The sequence below is a fragment of the Panthera onca genome (genome assembly GCF_046562875.1).
Source record: "Panthera onca isolate mPanOnc1 chromosome E1 unlocalized genomic scaffold, mPanOnc1 haplotype 2 h2.Chr16_ul_7, whole genome shotgun sequence".
NCBI lineage: Eukaryota > Metazoa > Chordata > Mammalia > Carnivora > Felidae > Panthera > Panthera onca.
The window spans coordinates 977,143-998,219 of NW_027675821.1; the positions used below are offsets into that span (position 1 = coordinate 977,143).

The 21,077-nt window shown below is 50.0% G+C and overlaps 1 protein-coding gene across 3 annotated transcripts; it reads left to right on the plus strand.

Annotated features, from left to right (window-relative positions):
- Nucleotides 1-1,582: 1,582 nt before the first annotated feature.
- LOC144615178 (pleckstrin homology domain-containing family M member 1-like) lies at nt 1,583-21,071 on the plus strand. Of its 3 annotated transcripts, XM_078442054.2 has the most exons (7): nt 1,584-1,723; nt 4,151-4,293; nt 7,457-7,545; nt 11,043-11,290; nt 13,025-13,651; nt 19,293-19,519; nt 20,449-21,071. In XM_078442054.2, the coding sequence occupies exons 3-7, from the start codon at nt 7,498-7,500 to the stop codon at nt 20,715-20,717; spliced, it is 1,419 nt and encodes a 472-aa protein (XP_078298180.2). In that variant the 5' UTR covers nt 1,584-1,723; nt 4,151-4,293; nt 7,457-7,497; the 3' UTR covers nt 20,718-21,071. The 3 variants fall into 3 exon arrangements, with proteins under 3 accessions (XP_078298181.2, XP_078298180.2, XP_081650993.1); XM_078442055.2 differs by lacking the exon at nt 4,151-4,293 and having other exon boundaries at nt 1,583-1,723; XM_081794867.1 differs by lacking the exons at nt 1,584-1,723; nt 4,151-4,293 and adding an exon at nt 6,870-7,056.
- The last annotated feature ends 6 nt before the right edge of the window (nt 21,072-21,077 follow it).

The following is a 21,077-nucleotide window of genomic DNA, read 5'->3' on the forward strand; positions in this document are numbered from 1 at the left end:
TAGACTTTGCAGAGGGGCCGAGAGGCCTGAGAAGTAAGAGAAGACCAGGAGACAGGGGCTCCTGAAAAGATAGATAAGAGATTACCATGCGGGGTTCCCACAGCTTTTGCAGACAGCGGCTGCGCAAAAATTCATTGGAAGAACTGAGGAATGTTGCTGGCTCCATCTGGGGGAGGGCATGCTTGTATCAAGACACTGATGCTCTTGATGTGCTATAATTATAACCAGAAACACTATCCTTTTGCCCAGGAAACTGGATTTCCCAGTAAATTCCTTACTTTCCAAGTTGTTTAACGCTAAGATAATGCTTTGCTTCTGTGTCCTTATTTATTTATCTTTAACGTTTATTTACTTTGGAGAGGGAGAGCACAAGCGAGGGAGGGGCAGAGAGAGAGAGAGAGAGAGAGAGAGAGAGAGAATCCCAAGCAGGCTCTGCACGGTCAGCGCAGAGCCCAATGCAGGGCTGGAACTCACAACTGTGAGATTGTGACCTGAGCCGAAGTCAGACACTTAACCGACCGAGCCACCCAGGCATCCCTCCGTGTCCTTATTTCTAACTTTCTGTTCAACTGTTAACCATACTAAATGTACTCAGATTCATCTAGTCTAAAATCGAGGAGAGGTGGTTCTCGCTCCTAGAGACAGAATTATTGAAGAGGCAGCCCGCACACACTCAGGTGCCACATCTCCAACAGCTGGTTTTATAAATGGAAACAGGCACTGGGACCCCTTCTTCTCCCCTTCCCAGAAAGGCTGATGGAGAGCCTGGCCCAGATCAGTGGAGCTTTCTTCCAAGAACTGTCCCGTTCCCAGACCAGCCCTGTAGACACCCCCAAAGTCCCCCTGGACCTGCAGGTAGCAGTACCTCTCCACCCCAGTACTCACCCCACACTCAGGCCCTAAGATCCCACTTGACCTGAGCCTGCAGGTATGAAGTGTCCAAAGCACAAGACATCTGTCCCCACCCCCACCAACACACACTCTTGACCTTTTGTTCTGGGTCCATGTGAAAGAGAAATGTCAACTCTACCAAGTAAAGGAAACAAACAACTTCCTGGCTAGATGAGAATAACCAGAACCTTAAGCTTCATGCCTGGGGGCTGACGGGTACCTAAAGGTGCTCCCTTGGTGATAGGGGTGATCAAAACCTGTATGCTTGTCCTGAGAACCACCAGGCGGGAAGCACCAACTGCACTGATGCCCTCAGGGAGGCAAAACTAGGGTAGACGTTATTGGTCCGATTTTACAAGTGGGAACCTTCCGGGCAGGAGGCCAACAGACAGCCTCCGTAGACAGCACGGTAGATAGTGCTGTGCCCAGGCAAGGTCGTGAACCCAGAAGGCGGCCGGGATCTAGTGAGACGCAGACACTGCTGGGGGCGGGCAGTAGGACACGTTCCGCCCGACACTGGTGGGCTAGCCTGGTGGCCTCGCCTCTTCGTGCGCATCTCGGGTCGCAGAGTCCCCAGCCTCCCAGATCACTCACCTGCTCTGGAGCTGGGAACTTGGGCTTTCCTGAGCGCTGGCCCCGCCCCGAGGCTCCGCCGGCCCTGCGCTGGGCTCCGCGGTCCGGGGGCGGGGCCGGACGCCGAACCAACGTGATGGCGTCAGGCGCCGCGAGCGCCGTTTCCTGTTGTCCCTGGCCCGGAGGCCGCAGCGCCTGGTCGGAGGCTTAGGGGCTGCAGTGGCCAGGAGTGCCCCGCGCCCCCTCCCCGCTCCCTCTGGTGAGTTAGGGGTCAGAGGGCGAGGAGGGTGAGAAGGGGACGGCGGGGCCGAGACGAGAACGGGCGATGGGTCACCAGCCCTGTCCGTGATCGCAAACCCTTGGTTGCTTTGAAACTGTCCTGCTTCAGAGCCTTTTCCCTGCCCGGCCTGAGCCCCGCACCCTACCCCACTCGGACCCGAGCCTTCAGCCCAAACAGCCAGTGCTGACCCGTCCCCTTCCTCTTCTCCACCCGTGACCCGAGCCCAGCCCTTACCCTCACCCCTTCACCACTGGTCTTGCGTAAGTGCAGCCACACTCGACCCCACGGTAGCCCACTTCCAACCCCTAGGACAGCCACTTCCCTCCGCCTCCCTCTAACGCATCTCCTTCTCACCCCTCAACCCCTTTGGCAATCCCAGTGCTCCACGCAAACCTCCTCGAGCCCCCCCTCCCCCTCCCCGTCTTTCTGGCTTACCCCTTTTCAGGCTCAGCTTTCTTATCCCAGCCCCCCTGCTCAGCCCCCCAAGGTCTGCTCAGCCAAAACACCCACCTCCCCCCACTCATTTAATACCTACCACTACAGTAGATGCCCTATTGCGCTTACCCCCCTCTTCTTGATAACTCTGATCTCAGCCCTATCTCAAGTCTTGTATGTATCTTCTTGCCCTCACCCACTCAACCCCTAACTTCCAAGCCCACCGCATACTTTCTTTCCATCCCCAGCCAGCCTGAGGACACTTCATTCCTGAGTCTTTGCTAAACCACCCCCCAACTCTTGCTGCCCTAGTTCCCACCACCCCTACCCAATCTTGTTAGATTGACGTCTTCCTATCCCCATTTCAACTCTTCATCCCAGCTCTGTGCCCACTCTTCCCTTGATGTGGTCCCCATTTGATCTGAGAACCTAGTGCAGTCCCCTGCCAACCCCACCTGCTTTCTCAGAGCCAGGCACTTGCCGAACACCTCAATTGAGGCAGGGCCTCAGATGGTAAGTAAGTGTGGAGGAGTAGAGATCCTTCTCCCGTGGGTCAAGTGCTTTTCCTGGATGTCAGGCCCCCTGTACCTGTCCTTAAGGATTGTATTCCTGGCATCCATATTACATTACTCGCGTTGGCTGCTGGAATGATAGGTATCATCCAAATACCTGGAAGGTGAGGGAGCTACTCATTCAGCTGGGGCAGTGGAAGCTTATCACTTCCTTTTGGGTGACGATCTGGAGAAACTCAAGCGGTTCCACTGTGTGGGGTTGGCTGTGGTCACAGAATCATGTCCATGTGCATTGCCCTGCCGCTCAGAAAGGACCCTCACCCAGTGCTCCTCCTGGCCAGAACTGGTTGTAGATTAGTCCCGCTACCGAATGTGCCAGAGGTGACGTTACATGTTGTGAAGAGTAGAGATGAGTGGATCCTGGGGACGCCGAGGCCTCCGTGGAGGCTGTTGAATTGCTTCCTCTTTTTGCAGGTGCTGGATCATTGAGTTTTGACCATTTTGATTACCCATGAACACAGAGAGTCAAGTTATCTCAGAGTAGCTAGACATTCTTGAGGCACCCAGGCTCCATGGTTAACATTTATAATCTCCTGGGATTTGGGGGTGCACATCCCCTCTAAGTTCTGGTGACCAAACTCCAAAGGATTGGCCACTTGACAGCCATTGTAAAGGACCCCAAAGAAGACCCCTTGTGTTTGCTTGCATTTATAGTCTCACGCCTTTGAGAATCGGATGTCCTTTTACCTTCAATATCCCCTTCCGTTAAGGTGTGATCTCTGAAGGGTTTCAGCCTGTTGGCAGCTTGGTGTAATGGAAGGAGTTCTGCAGTGACCCCACCACTGAGAAGTTGTATACCTCAACTTCTTACAGTCTGAAACGGTCTGAGCCTTTTTATTTTACTCATCTGTTCATTCAGCAAGTATTTTGTGAGCACCACTGTGTGCCGTGCACTGTTTGAAGCATTAGAAAGACAATGGTGAATGAGTCAGGCAAAGGTCCTGCTTTCATTCACTCAGAGTTTGGTCCTTGCCAGAATCTTAAGGGATCTGGGACAAGAATATGGGAGAGATGGGTGTTGTTGGATGGAAGGAGGGAGGGAGGAAAGAAAGATACCCAGTGTTCCTAGACCTCACATTTCTGGCCTCACCCACTAGCCTTTGGACTGGGAATCACGAGCTAGAAGTTGCTTGCCCTCCAGCTGATATTCAGTTGCTTTGTCGCCCTACCCACTCCCCCCCCCCCACACCCATCCCACCCCCCACAGGGCTCTTGTCTAGAAATCCAACTTTCTTCAGGTAGAAGGAGGTGCTGTTTACTCAGCACTCACATGTCTGAAGTATCAGCTGTCTTTCTGAATCAGAAGATAACTTTGTCATTTGTTTCCAGCTGAAAACCCTGACTCATCACCTGGTACAGCAGCTGGAGGGCTTAAACACCGGCCTGTTGTCCTGCATAGCCAGGTGCAGGATCGGAGTCAGGCCGTAGAGACGAGGCTGTCGCGGATGGCGGGGAAGTCTCTAAGAAGAAGAGGTTGCTGTTTACTGATGAACGGAGTGTTTCGAAAGTGGTGAAGCCAGGTTATCCATTTCTTCTTCTAATGTAAGTCTCATCTGAGTCCTTCTCCTCTTTTCGTTCTTCCTTAGTCTCTGGAGGAAGTGAAATTGGATGTTTATAGAAGGCCAGGCAGTATCACGAAGAGAATCAACCCCAACGATTCCTTCCTGTGTGTTGGAACATTTGAGGAGGGACAGCTCGGAAACCTGGCTGCCATGGAAAGGACCTGTGGTCAGCTAGTTGGGGCCACAGATCTGATGGGCAAGATTGTTTCTTGTCAGTGTTAGGCCTTCTTTGATAAGGTGGAGCTTCTGAAGAGTCTGTGAATAATAAGTTTGCCTGAAACTCTTTGAACCAAGGACCTGGGACAGTATGAACTGACGAAAGGCACAGAGCTTGGAATGAGAAAATTCTGTCCCTCACCTGAGGCATGTTTCTACTGAGCCTCAGTTTTCTCTTCTGTGAATGAGGGATACTCATCCTTCTCTCACAGGATTGTTTTAAGAATTAAATGAGGATAGAGAATGAGATCCTGTGCCAGAGTGAACCAATACAGAGGGGCAGAGGTAGACGAAGGGTGACTTAAGAGTTTCCTAAAGGCACACGGCACTCACCTTTTCTGCTCCACTGTATCAGGGATGTTTGAACTCTCTACTTGCTCTCTTTCTTCTGGGTCTCCTGAAGACCCACCCCTCTTTCGTTTGCTTCTTGGTGTCAGTGAAGACAGCTCTGAAGATAGAAAGTGAAACCAGTCCCATAGCATGGTAGATGGGGGTCTGGCTCACCCAAGGAGCCTGCTGGAGTGCTGACCTAGCAGTCAGGAGACCCAGAGCCCAGAGATCTCACATCGTAGATGGTCGTGGTCCTGCCTCTGAGCCATTTCCTGCCTTCCTGAGGCGTTCTAGAACCGACAGGCCTATGTAGGTAGGGAGCTTTGGCTTCCTGCAAGGAAAGATGTGCCCGGAACTTTGGCCTGACCCCCACGTCTCAGTTCTGTTTTGTGAATTGTCAAGTGGCAATTCTTCTAGGTTTCTCTGCACTGTTGTCCTTTTGTGACGTTCCCGACACTGTTTTAGGTCACAGTTGTCTCTTGTCTGGCCCTGCTCTGACCTCAGTGTCAGTTTACTTTGTTTTTTCAGCAGACCCTGACTTGGCCAGAGCACCCACTTAATGATAAGCCTCCCTCCCTCCAGTGAATATTATATTCAGTGAATTAGTTGATGAGGCCTCAATGGTCTTCCTCTTCAGATTGCTGAGGCCCAAGCCTTGAGGCCGGCTGAGGGAAGGGCAGTTTTAGGGCTTGAGGCTCTGTCTAGAAGGGCAGGCCCCCGGAATTGCCAGAGGGGATTGGATGCCAGGGTCTCAAAGCCAGCGAGCCTGAACGTGGCCTGCAGGGCTGCGTAGGGTAGCCTTGAAGAAACCCAGCCTCTAGGATCAGGCACGGTTTCAGGACCGACTCTATAGTATGTCCCCTTCTCCCGGTGCCCTGGTGGCCAGAGCATGGAGCTGGTCTCCAGCGAAGGGTCCTGAGGATTCCCAGTGGGTAGGAGCTGGGAAAGTGGTGGAGGGAGAGACAGTCTGATGGGCTGTGGCCAGGGGCTAGTGTTCCTCCTGTCAGTCTGTTGTGCGCTGACCAGAGCTGGTTTCGTGGGGGCCGTCCTCCACACACCTATCTGCCTTTGCATGTCCTTACTTAGGAAGGTCGGCGCTGGGTCCTGTTCACCCTCTGCCGGATCCAGAGGCCAGGGCTTGAATCAGAGCGTCTTTCATCATTTAGGGCCACCCTGCCGTTCTCCATGCCTCACTGTTCGCCTGTAAACCTTTCCTGCCAGACTCAACCCTGATGCTCCCTTGCATCCCGCCACCTGGGCCCCCAGCTGGAGAGCCCTCCTCCCAAGACTTCCCTGCCCCCTCCCCAGCCACCCCTTAGCCCTAGCTCACACCCGCCTCTTCCAGAAGGGTGGATGTCATCCTGGCCGAAGGTGGTAGAGCCCGCCACTGATCAGCCCTGGGATCTTGGGAAGTTCCCTGACCTGGGTCAGCTTTGATTTATCTGGATAATAAAAGAGCTCGCCTAGGGTGGTTACAAGGAATGAATGAAGCAATGTGTGTAAACAGTACAAAATCCATTCATCATGCCTCCATTTGATAACTTCTTTGGGCCATAGGTTTTTGAGAACAGAGACAGCGATGACCTATTTTTTGGTGTCCCTCCATGCTCGGCAGCGTGGTCACTAGAGATCTGTTTAGATGGGAATGTGCCTGCCCAATCCTGGTCCGTCCAAGTGGCTGGGGCGGTCCAGGCGAGCCAACAGCCACCCCCCGAGGCTCAGGTTGAGCCCCCCCCCCCCCCCCCACCTAAGCCACCCCCGGGGGGGTGGGGGGGAAGCCAGTGCCCTGAGGGATTTACCTGTGTACTGACTTCAGGTAGTTGAGCGGACTCATTCAGACAGTGGCCTTTGCCTATAAGGCTTGGCCACATCCAACCGGGGTAATAGATACCATTTATCCTTAGTACCGTCAGGCACTGTGCTGGGCGTTTTCCACATTCATAACCTCCGTTTGAGACGTCTGCCGTGGTGCCCCACCTAGCATGCCTAAGTGGTTAGTGGCAAATTGAGATTCGAACCCGTGTTGTTTCCCTTTAGGCGTGTCCCTGTGCTGCTCCAGCTGGACCCTCGTGCCTGGAGGGGAAGCAGCTATGTAGCAAGAGGCCCTCCCTTTGGAAACTTCCTTCAGTTGTGCTTGTCCCTGCCGAGCTGGCAGACATCGGGCTGGCACAGGAGTCAGAGGCTCCGAATGTGAATTGTGAGCCCCTGCTTCCTGGTCCACGTGGGCTCTTGGCACCTCCAGCGGCAGCATCCCCCTCGCACCCTTAGTTCTGTATCCAAATCGGCCCCTCATTCCCTGCTTTTTTGTGCCAGCGTTTGGTGTGGCATACAGAGGCCTCTCCATGCCCTGATTAGGGTGGACCCACCCACGGCACATAGGATTCCCCACCTCCTGAGATTCGAGCCCTCAGATTTCTTCTCTTCCCTTGTTTCCTTCCTTAAAATCCACTCTTGGCTTTTACTTTTGAATTCAGAGGCCTTTGCATTGCAGTTTGAGGAAGATGGGCTGACCCGCTGCCTGCTGGGGGGAGGGGGAGAATTGGCTGGGGGTGGTGAGCTGGAACCTGCTCATCTGGCCGCGCCGTCTGTCTCTGCAGGTGTCATGTGATTCTCCGAGGGAGCTGCAGTGTGAGCGGAAATGCTCTCGGTGGTGGAGAATGGACTGGACCCCCGGGCTGCCATCCCGGTAGGCAGTCGGAGAGGCTCAAGGGTGGGGAAGGGGGCACGGGACAGCCATGTCATTGGTCTTCCTCACTTTGAAATGAATGAGTACTGTCTGGAAAGCGAGGCTTCGGGCTGAGAAAGAGTTATAGCAGAAGCAGGCTCTGAGGAGACCCTGCCCTTTCTAGAACATCTTATTGGTGATAGAATGGGAATTGATAAAAAACAACGGATTTTAATAGGGGCTGCCTGAAGACCAAGGATTTCTCAAAGGAAGTCATACATATGGGGCGCCTGGGTGGCTCACACGGTTAAGCGTCATGATCGTAAGCGGCTCATGGTCTTGCAGTTTGTGAGGTCAAGCCCTGCATTGGGCTCTCTGCTGTCAGAGCAGAGCCTGCTTTGGATCCTCGGTCCGCTCTGTCTCTGCCCCCTCCCCCACAGGCACATACATGTATGCACATTCTCTCTCTCTCTCTCCCTCTCTCTCCCTCTCTCTCTCTCTCTCTCTCTCTCTCTCTCTCAAAAATAAGTAAACATTAAAAGAAGGGGCAGCTGGGTGGCTCAGTCGGTTGAGCATCCGACTTCGGCTCAGGTCATGATCTCACGGCTCATGGGCTGGAGGCCCGCATCGGGCTCTGTGCTGCCAGCTCAGTGCCTGGAGGCTGCTTCATATTCTGGGTCTCCCTCTCTCTCTCTGCCCTCTCCCTCCCATGCTGTCTCTCTCTGTCTCTCAAAAATAAATAAACATTAAAAAAAAGAAAAGAGGGCATTAGGGTGGCCTGGGTGCCTCAGACGGTTGAGCGTCCATTTGGCTCAGGTCATGATCTCACGATTTGGGAGTTTGCTGCTGTCACTCCCTAGCCCACTTTGAATCCTCTGTCCTCCTCTCTCTTTGCCTCTCTCTCTCTCTCTCTCTCTCTCTCTCCAGTCAAATAAGCAAACAATAAAAGAAGTATATGACCCATAAGTCATATGAAAAGATGTCTAACATCAAAAGACTGCATACTGTATGACTTCATTTACACAAAATGTCCAGAATTGGCAAATCCATAAAGACAGAAAGTAGATTAGTAGTTGCTAGGGGTTGAGGGAGAGGGGACTAGAGAGGAGTGACTGCTCATGGGCACAGTGTTCCTTTTTGAGACAATGAAAATGTCCTAAAATTAGGTAGTGGCTGTAGTTTCACTATTCTGTGAACATACCAAAAATCACTGAACTGTATAGTTTAAATGAGTGAATTTTAGGCAATGTAAATTGTGTCTCATTAAAGCTGTTATAAAGAAAAAAAAAAAAAAAAAAACAGGGGCTCCTGGGTGGCTCAGTTGATGGAGCGTCCGACTTCGGCTCAGGTCATGATCTCACGGTCCGTGAGTTCGAGCCCCGCGTCGGGCCCTGTGCTGACCGCTCAGAGCCTGGAGCCTGTTTCAGATTCTGTGTCTCCCTCTCTCTCTGACCCTCCCCCGTTCATGCTCTGTCTCTCTCTGTCTCAAAAATACATAAACATTAAAAAAAAAAATTTTTTTTTTTTAAAAAAAAAGAACATTCGACTTTTCAAAGAACATTAACATGAACTGTTTGGGCTAAGATAAAAATAAAACAGTAAAATATTTATCCATAATCCTATCAGCTAACAGTTCAAACCAGGTTTTCTGTATTCCCTCCCAATCCTTTTCCAAAACACATAGGTAATTTTGACATGCTTATACTATGACAGAACTGTCTTTATCTTTCCAAAGGATTTTACATATATGTATTTTATAATTGATTTATGTAACAGACCTTAACGGAATACTTACATGTGTCAGGAACCAAGCCAAGTGTTGAGGATGCAAGAATGAAAAAAAAAAGCAAGTCCTGCCCTCAGAGTAATCCCCCCGCCCCCCAACTCCTGTGCTGTAGGTCAGGAAGTATTCGTTCCGTTTAACAGATGAGGAAATTAAGCTCAGTGAGGTTAAGTGAAATGTCTGTAGTGACCCAGCTGTTGACCAACAGAGCTGAGACTAACATCTGCCTCTGACTGCCAGGTCAAGGATCTTTCCTTTTTTCTTTCTTTCTTTTTAAAGTTTATTTATTTATTTTAGGGGCGCCTGGGTGGCTCAGTCAGTTAAGCGTCCTATTTCAGCTCAGGTCATGATCTCACGGCTCGTGGGTTTGAGCCCTGCATCAGGCTCTGTGCTGACAGCTCAGAGCCTGGAGCCTGCTTCGGATTCTGTGTCTTCCTCTCTCTCTGCCCCTCCCCCCTCCTCATACTTTGTCTCTCTCTCTCTCTCTCTCTCTCTCAAAAATAAACATTAAAAAGATATTTTTAAATAAATAACGTTTATTTTATTTATTTTGAAAGGGAGAGTGAGCATGAGCAGAGGAGGGGCAGAGAGAGGGAGAGAGAGAGAGAGAGAGAGAGAGAGAGAGAGAGAGAATCTCAAGCAGGCTCCACACTGTCAGCACAGAGCCAGATACGGAGCTCAAACTCAAAAACCGTGAGATCATGACCTGAGCTGAAATCAAGAGTCAGATGCTTAACTGACTGAGCCGCCCAGGTGCCCCTAGGATCTTTTTTTTTTTTTTGAATTTTTTTTTTTTCAACGTTTTTTATTTATTTTTGGGACAGAGAGAGACAGAGCATGAACGGGGGAGGGGCAGAGAGAGAGGGAGACACAGAATCGGAAACAGGCTCCAGGCTCCGAGGCATCAGCCCAGAGCCCGACGCGGGGCTCGAACTCACAGACCGCGAGATCGTGACCTGGCTGAAGTCGGATGCTTAACCGACTGCGCCACCCAGGCGCCCCCCTACGATCTTTCTTAATGTGGACCATGCTCCTGTTTTCTTGGTGTTTTTATGGTTCTAAAGTGGCACTTGTTGCCTCTTCATGGAATCGTAGACCCCTAAACAAGGTGGAAAGCTTCACCCCTGCCCTAGATGGATCACCCAGGCTCCCACACCTGTAACTATGATGGAGCCGGTATTTAAACACAAGATTTCTATGGCTATCAAATCACTGAAGTTCGGTTTAAAAAGCAAAACAAAAGAAAAATATACAAATATCTTTGCAAAAAAATAACTATCTCTGGGTGGTATAAGTACGTAATTTTCCTTTTCTCCTCTATGCTTTGTCTCTGTTTTCTTTCTTTTTTTAAAATTTTTTCCAACGTTTATTTATTTTTGAGAGAAAGAGAGAGCGTGCGTGCGTGTGCAAGTGGGGGAGGGGCAGAGAGAGAGGGAGGCACAGAATCCAAAGCAGGCTCCAGGCTCTGAGCTGGCAGCACAGAGCCCGACGTGGGGCTCGAACCCATGAACCGTGAGATCACGACCTGAGCCGAAGTCGGACGCTCAACCGACTGAGCCACCCAGGCGCCCATCTTTGTTTTCTATGATTAGCTTGTGCTAGTTTTGCTGTATACACACCCACAGGTAGACGTGAGCACGTGTGTGGGTGTGCGTGTATTTGGTGATAAGCACTTACCTTCCAGGGGTCACCGCAGGATCTTCTAAAGGCCTGTGTTATGTCTGACACCGACTAGGTCATCAAGAAGAAGCTAGTGGGATCTGTGAAGGCGTTGCAGAAGCAGTACGTGTCCTCGGACACAGTGGTCACTAGCGAAGACGGAGATGCCAACACCATGTGCAGTGCCCTGGAGGCCGTATTTATCCACGGCCTGCATGCCAAGCACATCCGAGCCGAGGCCGGAGGGAAAAGGAAGAAGAGCGCCCACCAGAAGCCTCTGCCTCAGCCTGTCTTCTGGCCCCTCCTGAAAGCTGTCACCCACAAGTGAGATCAGCAGGGGAGGCTTTGCTTTGGGGAGGAGCTTCAGTGTGGGTGACCCTGGGCTCTCCCTCTACAGCTATATGGGAAAGCAGCAGAGATGCTCTGTGTTCTAGAATGGAGATGGGTGAGATAGGGGTTATTGTTAGACCAAGCCTCAAGAGCCCCTCAGCGCACAGGCAATGGCCTGGGGCTGCTCAGGCCCCTGGCTGGTCGCCTTTAGCAGGAGCCGCCTTTTTGCCACACCGTGGCAAAGTTAGGTAGTTGGAACAGAGAATGTGTGGCCTGCAAAGCCTAAAATCTTTACTAAGTGGCCCTTAACAGAAGAGGTTTGCTGACCCTGCCTTGGAATGTTTGAACATCTCTATGCTAAGTATTATATCCTAACAGGCTATGGCATTTTTTAAAGACGTGGAATCCAGATCATCTGAATATCCACCCTGGGACGTTTGCCTCTGCGGCCCTGGCCCTAACTGCCTGGGCTTTGGAGCAAGCAGCTGCTGGCACGTTGCCTCTAAGGGCTATTAAATGCCACCTTCAGCCTGAAGGTGCCTTGTCAGTCTGTATCTTCCTTTTCATGCTGACTGCCACCGCCCTATCTCAGGTTCTTACCTCACTCCTAGGTGGCAGTGGCTTTCTGATTGTCCCCCTTATCTCATTGTGTCTGTCCTTAGGTCAGGCAGCTGGTCAACATTTATTGAGCTTAAGCTAACCCGAGCTCATTCCCTGAGCCCTGTGGAGCACGCACTCCTATGGGCGAGACGTGCTCAGGGCACTGTGATGGTCAGAGGAAGGGCATTTACATCAGACCAAGGGTTTGGGAACTGAGTTGGGTACATGATCTTATCCCGAGCAGCCCACCCAGAAGTCTGCGCGACTGCGGTCAAGTCATTTCCCGGTGTAAAAACTCTCAGGCTCCCCAGTGCTAGCCTGGAGTTCCATTCACTTCGTTGGGGCCCCGGAATCTGTATCCTGACCAGGTTCCCAGGTGATTCTGACGCACAGCCAGGTGTGGGGACCCTTGCCCCACCTTGCCTCACCGGTTGGATGCTCAAGACCCTGCATCACCTGACTTTGCAACCCAATCAGCCACTCCTCCTCCTCCCCGTGCTGTAACGGGAGTGCTCACCACTCCTGTTACACAGCTGCTGCTTCCCTACCCTTGGTGCCTTTTCTCTGTCAGTCCTTGGTGCCTGAGGTTCCCCTTCCATCTTTGCGGCTTGAAATCGCTCAAGGCCCAGCTCAATGCCTTGCCTGTGCCTAATCCCTATGCCTAATCCCGCAATGCCTTGCCTAAGGCATTGTCCTTACTGCAACCTGGAAGTGATTGCCTTCCCCCCACCCCAGCTCTACTGACAACAGGGTTCACTTCCGTGTGCCCTTGAAAGGTAGTAACCTGGACTGAGGGCAGGACCATGTCTGTATCCTGTATCTTCACAGCTCCAAAGACCTGGCACTTAGGGGCTCATCACATGTATGCCGGATGAGCAGGTGATGTCAAGGGCGCCTGGGGAGTTGAAACTAAAATGGCAATTATCCTGCATGACAGTAACCTTGAAAAAGTGGGGAGTTGTAGCTAAATATTTCTCAATTCCCTGTAGAACACTGCTATCTGAGATATTTTCCCAAGCCTGTATATACTTGCAGTCGTTATTACTGGCTCCTGCTCACCAGTGGATAAAATGATCCTCTGTGATCTGAACTCACTTCTTGAAACAAGCCTGTCCTCTCCACCCCCAGGCACATCGTCTCGGAATTGGAGCACCTGATCTTTGTCAGCACGGACGTGGGCCGCTGCCGGGCCTGGCTGAGGCTGGCCCTCAATGACGGCCTGATGGAGTGCTACCTGAAGCTGCTCCTCCAGGAGCCCGCCCGCCTGTGCGAGTACTATCAGCCCACAGCCCTGCTTCGAGACGCCGAGGAGGGCGAGTTCCTCCTCAGCTTCCTGCAGGGACTGACGTCCTTATCCTTCGAGCCCTCCTACAAGTCCGCCATCTTAAACGAGTGGACGCTCACCCCGCTGGCTCTCTCTGGGCTTTGCCCGCTCTCTGAGCTCGACCCCCTCACCACCTCTGGGACAGAACTACAGCGGAAAGAGTCTCTGGATTCAATTTCCCATTCCTCAGGCTCGGAGGACATTGAAGTCCAGCACTCAGGCCATAAGATCCGACGGAACCGGAAGCTCACGGCCTCCTCCCTCAGCCTGGACACCGCCGGTTCATCCCAGCTGTCTTGCAGCCTAAACTCTGATAGCTGCCTACTCCAAGAGAATGGCTCCAAGAGTCCAGACCGTTCCGAGGAGCCCATGTCCTACGACTCCGACCTGGGGACAGCAAATGCCGATGATTCAGACCCGTCTCTGCAAGAGTGAGTGTCCTTCCCCCACTCCTCTCCTCCCCCTGCCTTCCTTCCTTCTCCTCTTCCTCTTTCTCTCCCTCCCTATAGCATGTGATTGCCTGTCACTGAGCATTGACCTCTCTAAGGGCATAAAGGAAAAGGGGATCGTGGCTCTTCCTCAGGGACTGGAGTTGCCGGGACTTGTAACTGGAGGCAACATGGGGCAGCGAGGAGAATGGATTCAGGGAGGGCTCGAGCTGAATCAGGCTCCAGCTCTGCCCCTGGCTGATCTTCGACCAGTTACCTAATTTCTCTGAGGCTTCGTGTAAAATATTATTGCCTCTAGGGCGGAAACCAACGGTTCGGAGTTAGATATACAACTTCCAAAAGACGCAGTGAAGCCCAGCGCGTCTGGGTGCTCCGCTGCGACCTCCCAGAAGGCCTCTGAAGGACACAGACCCTGAATGAGGCCTGGAGGAGGTGGTGCACAAAAGGGGCCAAGCGAGTGAGTGGAGGAAGAGCACAGGGAGCAATGAACTTGACTAGAGAAGGGACGCTGGGCAGAGCTGTCTCTTTAAAAGAACTTTTTTCTATTTGAGTATTGTTGACACACGGTGTTACATTAGTCTCAGGTGTACAAGGTAGTGAGTCACCATCTCTCTATGTTGTACCATGCTCACCCCAGCAGAGCCTTCTTCGTTCAGGCCCTTTTTAAACACTCATTTTTTAATAGATTTATTTTTATGGTAAGAAAAAAAAGTCTACCTACAGTGAAACGTCTTCTCCACCTTTGTAACCATAATTATTAATTCCTTACATCTTTCTTTTTCTTTTCTTTAAAGTTTATTTATTTATTTTTGAGAGAGAGAATGAGCAGGGGAGGGGCAGTGAGAAAGGGGGACAGAGGATCTGAAGCAGATTCTGTGCTGACAGCAGAGAGCCCAACGTGGGGCTCGAACTCACGAACCGTGAGATCATGAGCTAGGCTGAAGTCAGACATTTAACTGACCGAGCCACCCAGGCACCCCCTTTACATGTCTTTTTCTGATGTTTCTAAATGCATCTAACAGATATGAATAGATCTGTTAATAACTGTTAATATCTGTTAATAGATCTGTAATAGACTTTTAAATGTCTTTTATATTTCTTATCTCTGCCCCATCCCCACAAAGCTATTATAAATATACTGTTTGATACCTTGTCTTAGAAGAGATCAGGATTTTTGTTTTGGAGCTTCATATCAGTTTCTTAATTTTTTTTCCCCCCTATGGCATGTGTTTCCATTGTATGAATGTACCTTAGTTTATTTGACCAGCCCTGTATTTCCTGGACACTGGAGTTCACTCTTTCTGTAAATAACCGTGTGTATGTGATCTTTGAATTCTATGCAACTATCTCTGTTCAGTAAAGTCCCAGAAACAGAATTGCTGAGGCAAAGGATAAATGAATCTACAATTTTCATAGATAATCGCCTGTTTACACTCTGTCAGGAATGTACCTGTGCCCCCTCGGCCTTGTAGGCAGAAGGTATTATCAAACTTTTGGATATTTGCTCATCTAATAGGTAGAACATGATAAACTTTTTTTTCAAGTTTATTTACTTGTTTTGAGAGAGAGAGAGAGAGAGAGAGACAGCAAGCGAGCATGAGTGGGGGAAGGGCAGAGAGAGAGGCGGGGGGAGAGAGAGAGAATCCCAAGCAGGCCCCTCGCTGTCAGTGCAGAGCGTGATGCAGAGCTTGATCCCAGGAACTGTGAGATCATGACCCAAGCCAAAATCAAGAGTCGGGCTGGTACGGAGTGAGCTTAGAAGACATCTGTGAGGAAACAAGGCCATTAGGGCAGCCATCTTGCCCAAGCAGCAGCCTGTGGGTGGAGGAACCTAGGCCTTTGCTCTCAGGAACATACACCTGCTTTCAGGGGAAAGATACGCATGCACACACCCACCACACACACACACATGCACACGGTGACAGAAATAGCCCCATTCTGTGTTTTCATGGCATTGATAGTTTTTTTTTCCCAATGTTTATTTATTTTTGAGAGAGAGAGAGAGAGAGACAGAGTGTGAGCGGCAGAGGGGGAGAGAGAGAGGGAGACACAGAACCCAAAGCAGGCTCCAGGCTCCAAGCTGTCAGCACAGAGCCCGATGCTGGGCCTGAACCCATGAACCACGAGATCATGACCTGAGCCGAAGTTGGATGCTTAACCGACTGAGCCAGCCCAGGTGCCCCATCCAGTTCTTCACCAAGCTTCCCACCACCTTAGATTTAATATCCATTGATGATTCTTGCCCAAACTAATCTATGATGGCTGCAGAGTGATGATTTTCCAACCTCATGACCACCTCCACGTTTATCACTCACCATCTTATTGTCAGGAAGAGCTCCAACCCCATCCCCGTTATGTATCTGTTTGTCTATTTATTACTATTAAGGACTCAGGGATTCCTATCTCTTTCACTAGATTATAATCTGTCCCTATCCTTATTTTTTTCAAAGACGCTCTAGGCCCAAGGTGGGGTGCTAACTCATGACCCTGAAACCAAGAGTCGCTCGCTCCACCAACTGAGCCGGCCAAGCTCCCCTGTCGCTATCTTTATTTGTGTCGATGGCCAAACTGTCCCAGACTACCTTAGAAACCATTCTGTATTAATTCTGTAGCTACGATACCAAAAGCGTAAGCAACAAAAGAAAAGATAGAGAAAACAGTCTTCGTCATCATTGAATTCTTTTGTTTCTAAGAATACCATCAAGAAAGTGAAAGGCAACCCACAGAATGCGAGAAAATATTTGCAAGCCATGTATCTCATAAAGAATTTTTTATTTTTTATTTTTTTTAATTTATTGTTTTTAATTTTATTTTTTATTTGTTAAGAGTTACATGCAAATTAGTTAGCATCTAGTGCAACAATGATTTCAGGAGTAGATTCCTTAGTGCCCCTTACCCATTTAGCCCATCCCCCCTCCCACACCCCCTCCAGTAACCCTCTGTTTGCTCTCTATATTTATGAGTCTCTTCTGTTTTGTCCCCCTCCCTGTTTTTATATTATTTTTGTTTCCCTTCCCTTATGTTCATCTGTTTTGTCTCTTAAAGTCCTCATATGAGTGAAGTCATATGATGTTTGTCTTTCTCTGACTAATTTCACTTAGCTTAATACCCTCCAGTTCCATCCACATAGTTGCAAATGGCAAGATTTCATTCTTTTTGCTTGCCGAGTAATACTTCATTGTATATATATATACAGTCATCCGTCATCCATCGATGGGCATTTGGGCTCTTTTCATACTTCAGCTATTGTTGATAGTGCTGCTATAAACATGGGGGTGCATGTGTCCCTTCAAAACAGCACACCTGTATCCCGTGGATAAATGCCTAGTAGTGCAATTGCTGGGTTGTAGGGTAGTTCTATTTTTAGTTTTTTGAGGAACCCCCATCCTGTTTTCCAGAGTGGCTGCACCAGCTTGCATTCCCATCTGATAAAGAATTTTTACAACTCAATAAAGAAGGACAAATAACCCAACTAGAAAATGGGCAAAAGATCTGAATACTGAATTTCCCCAAAGATATGCAAATGGCCAAAGAGCACATAGAAAGATGCTCAGCGTCATTAGCCACCAGGAAAATGCAGATCCAAACCATCATGTGTACGACTTGGCACCCATTAGGAGAGCTTTGATCAGAAAGACAGTTAATAGCAAGTGTTAGTGGGGGGGGGTGCTGGTGGGCTCAGTTGGTATAGAGCATGGTGACTCTCAACATCAGGGTCATGGGCAGAACCTACTTAAAAAAAAAGAGTAAATTGAATTAAAAAAACAAACAAGCGTTGGGGCACCTGGGTGACTCAGTCAGTTGAGCCTCTTGATATCAGCTCAGGTCATGATCTCACAGTCTGTGGGCTCAAGCCCCGCATTGGGCTCTGCGTTGACAGTGAGGAGCCTGCTTGGGATTCTCCCTCTCTCCCTCTCTCTCTGCCCCTCCCTAGCTTTTGTGCACCCTCTCTCTCTCTCTCTCTCTCTCTCTCAAAATAACTAAATAAACTTTATAATTTTTTTTTTTTAAAGTAACCAGTGTTGGTAAGGATGTGGAAAAGCCGATGGCAATGTAAAATGGTACAGCCACTTTGAAGTCAGGCAGTTGCTCCAAAGTTGAAACTTGAAGTTACTCTATGGCTCAGCAGTTCCATTCCTTGGCGTATATGCCCGAAGGAATGAAAACATTTGTCCACACAAACACTTGTGCGTGAATGTTCACAGCACCGTCATTCATAATAGCCCCAAAGTAGCCCAAAAGTCTATAAAACGATCAATAGAGAGACAAAAGAAGGATTCATCACAAGGAATGAGATCCCAGTGGCTGCCACAACATGAATAAATCTTGAAAACATCGTTAAGCGAAAGAAGCCGGGCTCAAAGGCCACCTATGGTGTGACTATTTGTGTGCAGTGTCCAGGTTAGGTAAATCTAGAGAAATGGAAAGTAGGCTTGTGGTGGGCAGGGGTTGGAGGAGGGGTGGATTAGTGACAGCTAATGGGTATGGGGTTTCCTGTTGGGTTGATGAAAATGTTTTAAAATTGACCGCGATCATAGTCGCACGGCTCTGCAAACACACTATTGAGCTGCACGCTTTAAATTAAGTGATTGTGCGGTATGTGAATTATGTACTGTGAATTTTATCTCAATAAAGCTGTTACCAAGAAAGTGTTCCAGATTTGGCCAGTGGGTGCCCCTCTGAGCTGGCTCTCATGTCCATTTGACGTGCCCCAATCCATATTTTGAGCACTTTCTTACTTTCTAGCACAAGATAATTCAGACTTATTTTATACTCTTTCCTAACTCCAGCCTAGGAATCAACCTTTGTCCCAGAAGTCTTGCTTCCTATTTTGGGGGGGAATGCAAAACCAAGATTTAGGCATTTATCATTTCGTTTAATCATCATGACAACCCTAGTAAGTGGGTACTGGCATATCTTCCTTTTACAAATGAGGCCCGGAGAGGTAAAGTATATTGCCCAAGGTCACACTGCAGCCCAACCTTTGAAAGCAGGCGATGTGAATCCAGAGTCCCCGCCCCTTGCACCTCCCCCTACACACACACACACACACACACAGAGTGTGAAAGTGAAGTTTATTTCTTCAACAAGGTCACTTTTACTTGAGTGACCCCAGTTTTGAGTGGAAACAAAGGTGTAGAGCTTATAAGACAGCCTCTCAGGAATTGCACATGGCAGGGTATACCCTTGGGAAAAGTCACATATCATGCGTCTGGGAGCGTGGGGTTGAGGGCAGACCAACACCCAGTGGCCTGGCCCTTCCTACGAGAGCACATGTTCAAACCCACACACGCAAGTACCAGTAAAGTCCAGTGCTCATCAGTCTCCTTTGCCAGCCTCACTCCCCACCCCTGTACCCAAATGCTGCCCATAGCCAGGTGTCCTTTACAAGAGTGAGAATGGCTAAAACAGGAGAAAACCTATAGATGAAAGGAGATCAGCCTCGGTTTTTCACTGTTGACGCTGGGCAGTGGCTACATGGAGATTCATGATATTATTCTCTCTTATTTTGTAAATGTTTGAAAGTTTCTGTAGTAAAAGAAAGTATAAAATGGTGAGAGGAAAGAGAAATAGCCAGGCGGGGAGCCGTGAGTGAGCCGGGACATTTGGCTGCTGTCTCCAGATTCCTCAGGTGCTCAGAGGAGACCAGCAGCACGTCTGGGAGATCCTCGGGACCACAGGCCCTCAGCTGCACCTTCTCCCCTCCGAAGATGATGAGGATGCTACTCATGTCCTTGGTCAGCTGCCTCGTTGCCATAAATGAGGCCAAGCTCATCAGTCGCTGTGACTTGGCCAGAGTGCTGCACAAGGAGGATCTGGATAGGTGTGAGGGCTACTCCCTGAGTGACTGTGAGTGCTGCTTTCTCACACTCCCGCCCCCCCATTCCTCTTCTGCTCCTGGTCACCTCCTATGTGGCCATCTTTCCATCATTCATCTTTCAAAGCCAAGTTCAAAAAGCAGCCCTCCCCGAGAAGCCCCTCCCAACATTCTATATTCCTTCCACTGAATATTATTAACTGAGCACTTACTATGTACCGGGAACTATTTTAGGGGCTGGGGACAGAGACATCAACAAAGCCCCTTCCTTCACAGTGTTCGCATTCTAGGGGGAGAGGCGAGTCCCAAACAAACACACAAACATATGAAGCACTTCCTGGTGGTGATAAATGTTATGCAGCAGAATAAAGCCAGGGGAGTGAGAGGTAACCTTGTCCTTGAAGGGGAAGTCAAGGAATACCTCTCTGAGGAGGTGACATTGAGCAGCACTGAATGAGGCAAAGGACCGGGTCACCCAAATGTCTGGGGAAGAGCATTCCAGGCAGAGGGAGCAGGCAGTGCAAAGGCTTCGTCCTCCTCCCTGGTGGGGCTAGCTTCCTTTTGCCCAGATTTTGCACACACCTGTCTTGTGCCGTCCTTCTCGTTTTATCTTGTCTTGTGGTCCTTTAAGGGGTGCGTCTTCGTTCTTGCTGAAGGCACCAGCTGCCTTTGCCCCAGCTGAATGTCCCTCACTGGGCTTTGCACGGGTCATGGCACACAGTAGGCGATCATCAAGTGCAGGAGATGCGGATGGACAGCGGGATGATGAGCGGTTGTACTGAGGGGCAGGTGGATGGACCGAAGGGCGAGGAGAGAAGCTAATGGGTGTTTCCGGCCAGCTCGCCCCGTCTAGCCTCTTAGGCCTTGTTCCTTTCTTCTGCTTCCCCGTCTCCCTTTCTCCTCCGTGTCCTTTGTCCCTCAGTTCAGAGCCCTCTAAAAACCTTCTTCTCCCTGTTCTAAGGGCTGTGCCTGGCTTTTGTGGAGAGCAACTTCAACCTATCAAAGGTAAATGAAAATGCAGACGGCAGCTTCGACTATGGCGTCTTCCAGATCAACAGCCACTATTGGTGCAATGATCACAAGAGTCACTCGGAAAACATTTGCCACGAGGACTGCAAAGGTCTGGCCGGGGTCTCAGGGTGGGAGAGGGGAGAGGATGAGTGGGGTCTACTCACAGGACTTCTCGTCCCACTCCAAGCCTGGGAATGCACCCAGGAGTGCCTTTGCTGAGCAGAGGATTTCACTAGTGGCTACGATGCCCCTCCGGTTAGGAGATTCTCCGGGGTGCAGGCTCCAGAAAGGCTCTGCACACCCAGTAACAGAGGACAGCAGCGGCCAACATTTAGCGAGAGTGTGTTGTATGCTGAGCACTTCACATGCCAGCTTCTCATGCGGTGGAAACTATTATGATCCCCGCTTTACAGACGAGCAAACTGAGGCTCATAGAACCAGTGCTGAATGCCAGACTGGTGGCCCTGAAGGCTCAGCTCTAACCATCAAGTCCTGACTTTGGTCAATGGCCTGATTGATTCGAGGCCAAGGGCAAACTCCCCACCTCAGAGCCACTCGTGGAGGCTCCACAGGTCCATG